Source organism: Olea europaea, chromosome 8 (assembly GCF_002742605.1).
Source record: "Olea europaea var. sylvestris chromosome 8, O_europaea_v1, whole genome shotgun sequence".
Lineage (NCBI taxonomy): Eukaryota > Viridiplantae > Streptophyta > Magnoliopsida > Lamiales > Oleaceae > Olea > Olea europaea.
In genome coordinates, this window is record NC_036244.1 from 12,626,936 (window position 1) to 12,633,788 (window position 6,853).

Consider the following 6,853-nt stretch of genomic DNA (forward strand, 5'->3'; position numbering starts at 1 on the left):
GGTGGATTCATTAAGAAGAAAGAAGAAAAACAGTAATTAGGACACATCAAAAATCATTTAATGCAATTTTGCAAATTTTCAGCGAAGTTTTGTTCACATTCGTTATTAATTAAAAAAGGTTGAACCTCAATCTTGAGTGTCCCCATCGTTTCGCCCTTATAGTTTTGTGAGGGAAGTAAATCGCTAGATGTGTCCCAGTAAAACAGGGAACAAGAACTGCCTGTACACTGCGTCTACAAGGAGTTCAATTCTATGTCTCAGGAATCGAACCTCCATACTGCGACTGTCAATAAGATTTGAGATAACCTCATTCTTGTCATTCGTTATTAATTAATTATACGTAGTATGAAGCATTTGCTTGTTGATGAAGGAAATACGTACCAGTTTGACTTTAATGGATTTGATTTCTTTTTTCCATTGGTTGCTTTTCTTTTCTTTTGAGTACTATACCTTCACTGCAAGGAACGGTGTGAAATTAACAATCTTAAAATGTATAGTCGTACAATCCATTGCCAACAATAAAAAGTATTTTAAATCTTTATTAAGGTTTTGTTCGGTGCGGATTAAAATTAGATTTTAATCTAAGTCAAAGTCAAGTAACTTATTTTAATCACATGTTTCATGAGTCTACAACATTTCAACCATATATTTCAATTTTATTTTTTTTAATCAAAATTTGCTAAAACTCTAATTTTGATCCCTATCAAATAGGAGCTAATCTTCATGTGATCCTTGTAAAATCTTGTATCACTTCAAATATCTGAGAAAATATACTATCTATATAAACTTAATCATGTGAGAGTCACATGGTGATTTCGTAAAGAGTTGACGATTTTCAGGTTTTGGAGGTTGACTGTGAAACTACATCAACTTGCTGCTTAAAAAATTAGTCGAGCACCAATGAGGCATTTTCTCCTATTTAGGGTATATTTTTGGTAGTTTAGCAATTGGAAAAATTAATGTAAAATGAGGAATCTTTTAAAATAGGATTTTGCCAAACGACCTGCATGGTTGACACAACAGGTGACCGTACCCTCATATACCGAGGTAGGTTCTACTTAAATTTAAAATTCCACCCGCCTGTGTTGTGTGTGCGCGGTCATGCCCGCAGTCATTCCTGCGGACACTGTAATTCGGTCTTTTAAAATACGTGTTCATTAATATTTTATTGAGTTAATTGATGTGTGTCTCAGTGCCCAAGGGACAAAAATAATGGGGTATGGTCCAAAAATTTGAACAAAAAATATATCGGCTTAAAATTTTTAATACATTGCTTGATTAGCCAAAACTAAAAATACCCAATTCTATTTCCAGTAGGATAAAATTTTTTAATTGAAAATAGAAACAAACACGAAAGCACAATATATTCACTATTTCATTTATCAATTTTACAATGCCCTAAAGGTGGTATAATTAATGGATCACTTGTTAGATTGAACGATATCAATCAAAAGAATAACAACGCTAGGAACGACCTTGAAAAAAATAAAAGCTCCCAAAAAAGGTCAAAAAAATAAAAATAAAATAAAGGAAAAGGAAAAGGAAAATCACCCATATACCCAATCTTTTCAAGGACATCTTGAATTTCTTCCTGGCCCTCCATAATAAAAATAATTTCCCCAAACCCTATTGATTCCCCCTTGAATATTATAGCAATTTGGACGATCAGCCAAAACCCTAAGATTTGATAATGGGATTAAACTATTATCCCAATCAACCACTTGAAGATTTCTAAAATAAGATGCTTTTCCAAACCCTTCTCCTGCAAAATGTCCACTGCCCATTTGTGTTGATGTGTGGGAATTTGAGGCCCTATTATTCACAACTTCTCCACCAAATTGTACCATACTTGCATGATCTCTTAGGTGTGTGAACAAAAAAGATGGCCAATAACCCACCAAATCCCCATTGCCAAACTTTAGCCACCAATTTCCATGCTTTGGGTCCTGCAAAATTACATAGTAACGAGGTTTTTCAGGTTACGTTATCATCTTGTGAGCAATACGAACTCAGTATGTTTAAAGAAGAAGTGTATTGTAGAGCATGATTATATTCATCCCCCGCAACTTTATTTCTCAAGAAATTTGAAGATCCTGAAATTGAGATTTTCAATACCAAAATATTCTAATAATTAAGTGAACTTATTCATGTTTAGATGGCAGCTCAAGATTGACCATCATGAACACTATATATTCCCTATAGAGGTTCTATTGAAAGGCACAAGTAATAATAAAAATGGAAGACGATCACAAGAATGAAACTTTAAAATTCCGAGAAATGCTTTCGGAAAATAGTTGAATAATTGTAATATCTATCTTAAAAGTTTTTGACATTTCATCAATTTATTCGTTTTTGCTAATTTTACTAATCTAGGGTCAATATTTTTGAAAAAAAAAAAAATTGGAAAAAGAACTCATTTACACAATCTTGATGTTTCTCCAATAATAGTTTAACCAAAATTGCATTGACTTTTCATAAGAAAACTATATTTTAACTTGAAAGCCAAAGTACTTAAACAAGCAAAATTTCAAGGACTGAAGAATAAATATACCAAAAAACTTAAATTAAAAAAAGAAAAGAATTTAAATTAAGAACCCCATAAATTTTAATATTATAAGTAAAAAAGAAAAATTACCTTCCATATTAATAAGCTAATATCAAATTGGCCACCATTATATGAAGAAATTGGAGAAATTGCAGCCCCAATTGCTATTCTATTGTTAGTCTGAACAAATCCTGAGCACAGCAAATTGTAACAGCCTGTTGCTTGATATGCATCACTCTGCATGTCATAAGTAATTATTTTAAGGTGTAGTTCAACAAATTATTTGAAAATTATAATTATAATTAATTTAAAAAAAAAAAAAAAATAATCTTACAGTCCAGTATGTGAAGAACCTAGGATAGTTGTCCCCGTACAGCTCCGGGCTGACCTGTTGGAAAATAATTAACTAATTGATTTAATACTTATGCTTATATTAATTACAAAATTTTAATCAGATACCGAGGTGGTTGAAAATTTAATTGCTGCTTTAATGGCACGACGGTGGATTATGAACTCAATCAAATTAAATCTCCCGATGTACTCAAAAGTTACTTTGATGTAAATTCATAATTACTTCTCGTTTATTAGTAAACAAAAAGTAACTTAAAAGTAATTTTAGTAGGGAGGACTATGTACTTGCCTGCCAACCAGCTTCAATGGTGTTGAGATCATCGCCAAATGAACCAGAAATTACCCACAATTGAGATAAGCTGAATTCATATTGATTTACAACTCTTGGTGCCCACACATTTATACTTGCTTTTGCTCCATAATATTGGTCTCCACTCACATACCCTACAGCATGCTGCAACCCAAAAAAATGTAAGTCGTTACTTCGAGTCGACTGCATAAATCATTTTTCACCACTCTGTCCGATCGATTGGACTAACCTCATGACCGTTGCTCGAAGAATCTCTTCGAATAGGCCTTCGTATTTTTCTCCCGAATCGTCGTATAGAACTAGCCCTCAAAAAATCTTGCTCTCTCGTTCTTCTAATTGGAATGGTGCCTTCTGGGCAAAATTCACCAGACAGAGCCCACAACTGAACATTTTCTTCAAACATGCTGCTAGTTGGAATCTGCCCTTTTGGCCTTTCAGGTAGATCCTGTAATTCAAGAAAAAAGATTACTAAGAATTTTAGGCGGTGTTTTTCTTGTAGTGGACTTCAAATTTATCGGAGAAATGCTTAAATTCTTGTGTTTACCATTGGTTTTTGCCCTTTCAATAGAGGATGATCAAAAGCTGGTTGTTGATGAGATAATACGCAGTCTATAAGATCACCATCAGGACTCTGCAAAACAAAAGAAATGTAAAATCAGATTATTTAGGCAATAAATAAGCAATTAAAGAAAAAAAATAAGCAATTAATTACCAGAATTGTCTTGAGAGAAGGCTTATTGATCTTCATCAGACGGTTTCTAATAAACTTCATCTTCAGTGATTCTTTCTTTGGATGAAAATTCTGATTGCTGCCATTGAAATTTACAGATTCCACTGGACAAACAGGGAAAATAAAGAACAGAAAGAAAACAAAAACTAAAATGATTTGGGAGATTTTGCAACAGCTAGAGGCCATTTTTGAGGAATGAATTTTTGTACATTGGTGTTGTCTTCTTGTGAAACCAAAATTAATCCACTTATTATGGAAATAAGCAATTCCCATAAAATCCATCCAGCATAGAATGAGAATTCTAAGGAAAACCAGCTCACTCTCTCACTATTTCCAAAGCTTAAAAGCTATTTAAAATAAGTAAATCCTCTTTCTCTAAACTTCTATACTCTGGTTTTATATTACAACTTCTAGGCATGAATCAATAAAAAAACAGAGTAAAATGATGTACGAGAATTTTTGGAGCTCTGCCCATGTGAGGGGTGGGGATATAAGTATGGAGTTGTGACCAAGACATGTAATAATTATAATTAGTTTTGAATATTGAATGTAATTAAGCTGAAAGTTTGGTGGGGGTGATGGGGGATGTTGTGTTTCCAGTCTCCAATACAAAGACTGAAACTTTTTACTTTTTGTGTCAAATTTTACAGGGCAGAATGGTTAGTGAAGCTGTGCTATTATTCTTTACTTTTAGGTCATGAGGCAGATAGGAATTACACTTGATTCTGGGTTTACTAAAGTTCCTTGCTTTGGGTGTTACCCTTTCACACTTCCCTAGATGCTCTGCGTCTAATATTTATATGTGTAGTACTACATTTACACTTTTTCGTATACATAATCTTTGACACTCCTCTCACATGTGAGAGGATGACCCTCTCCTTGTGAGGGGGGTGTCATCTATTATGTAAATCGAAAGTATATAAGTAGTTTTATTCTATTTATACATGTACATACACATTTATATAGGGTTCGTGTCCATAGATTTGTGGTTAAACTAAAATTAATAAATAAGATAAAAATGAGACTATCAACAAGTCGACACGATACCCATTTGTGTAATTAAGGGAAATACAACTAACTAGGTGATTAGGGTGTGCTTGACATAAAGAACTCATTAATACTGAATGACAATAGAAAAAGGAAAACGTTAAAACATTGTTCACTATACCTAAGATGACATTACGAGGTGCCAAACATGAATGTATTGTATTGACCTATCCAAAACATGCTCTTGTTCATAAGCATGATGTTGTCTCTTTAGCACATGGTAGAAAGATGACGAATAGAAGATTGCATATGTACTAGTGTTGTTAAAATTGGGTCGAAAAAATTTGGAATAAGTCCATATATAACCTAAAAACGTGTAAATTATCGAAATCGGGTGATTAAATTCAAAAGTGGTAAACTATCAATCTCAGATTCTCAACTAGTAGATATATCGGAAAATTCAGTTTTATTTATTTTTTCACATTTTTTATTATCAATGCGACCCGGTCCTAACTCTTTAATTTCCCTGATTCTCGTTCCGATTTTTAAAATATTGATATTGAAACATATTTAAGGCATAAAAATTGTATTTTTATTTTATTTTATTGCAAGGACATCCTTTTGAACCAGTCACTTTCTATGAGGAAAACTAATTATTTTACTATTTGTTATTTACAAGTCGTGTGGTGGCACGCGGGCATACAAGTGCATGCGCATTTTGGATTTCTCAATATTTGGGGGCTAAACATAAAAATGTTTTTGCTTGATAATTTTCTATATTATTTTTATCCTTTAAACAGAGCCGACTCAAGTACTAGACAAGTCAAGGGTTGTCTAAAACTCCCTATTTATCGAAGACCTAAAGTTTTTTAAAATTTACATATTTTGCCATTTTTTCTTTTGAATTTTTTTGTTTGTGATTAATAAAATTGTGAATAAATTTTATTTAGTAATATTAAATATATAAATTATTTTCTCCGTTAGAGGTTAAGTTGATTAATCAATCACTCTACCAGATTATAAGTCGACAACTATATAAGAAAAAAATAATTAAAAGATCTTCTGACTTACATGATGGTGATTTTCAACAATATTACTGATGATATTATCGTTGATAATCATTGAGAAAGATGTGCGATTATCAACGATGATATTGTTGTCGATAATTTTATCCGAGTCACTAACATACATTAATTTCAATTCGGATCACTATCAGTCTTACTAATGATGATTATCAATGACTTCTTGTTCCTGATTGAAGGACCACTTGTGATTCTTGACAACATACTAGCAATTTTATCGTCGATAATGATTGACGAAGTTGTGTCAGTGATTACCAATGGTATAGCTTAGGTCTATTTGTGTCAATACCACATTTCTTTCAATTAAAATCATCAATTGTTATATAGCGTAACGAATCACCGACTGAATTTCAGTTGTTGATTATTTACTCCAATCGCCCAACTGATTTTTCCCCCCTAAAGCCCCAGTATTGCTTGAACGGACACAGCCTTTTAATTATATATATTAAATTGCATTAAATCAAGGCCAACTAACTATTAGCATGAAATAGATTAGGCATTTATATCCACCCACTGATAATTTCTCTATCATTCTATCTATAAATACTGTATTATTAGACACAATAAATCATCTATTTTTTGATATTTTTTAATTCACTGAATTCATTATGAAATTTTCCTGTTGTAACATTATTGGAAAATTTATTGCAAGCATTAAAAGATGGCAAGTACATGTTTAAGTAACGGTGTGAGTGTAATATCTCATTGACACTTTAGTGTATTTGATGCAATTGGATACATTGACCATGTTAATTGTATTGAAATTGGATGAAAATTTTCACTTTTCTATGTAAAAATGAGTCTCTGAGCAAAACTCGACTTAATTAGTTCCCACCGTATTCGGCACT

General features: G+C 32.3%; 1 protein-coding gene across 1 annotated transcript; it reads right to left on the reverse strand.

The window, feature by feature from the left end:
• Positions 1 to 1,341: 1,341 nt before the first annotated feature.
• On the reverse strand, positions 1,342 to 4,674 carry LOC111398831. Its single transcript, XM_023025936.1, has 7 exons — positions 3,919 to 4,674; positions 3,751 to 3,837; positions 3,436 to 3,651; positions 3,186 to 3,350; positions 2,880 to 2,933; positions 2,636 to 2,782; positions 1,342 to 1,946 (listed from the first exon to the last, which is right to left on the reverse strand). Exons 1-7 carry the CDS (start codon positions 4,216 to 4,218, stop codon positions 1,569 to 1,571), a joined length of 1,347 nt encoding a protein of 448 aa, XP_022881704.1. The 5' UTR covers positions 4,219 to 4,674; the 3' UTR covers positions 1,342 to 1,568.
• Between the last annotated feature and the right edge of the window lie 2,179 nt (positions 4,675 to 6,853).

Excerpts from the sequence above, each read along its gene's own strand:
- LOC111398831 (XM_023025936.1), bottom strand. The coding sequence starts at position 4,218 with ATGGATTTTATGGGAATTGCTTATTTCCATAATAAGTGGATTAATTTT. Across the intron at positions 2,934-3,185 it reads CCATTGAAGCTGGTTGGCAG|GTCAGCCCGGAGCTGTACGG; the intron begins GCAAGTACATAG and ends ATTTTCCAACAG. Across the intron at positions 1,947-2,635 it reads TTAGCTTATTAATATGGAAG|GACCCAAAGCATGGAAATTG; the intron begins GTAATTTTTCTT and ends GTAATTTTGCAG.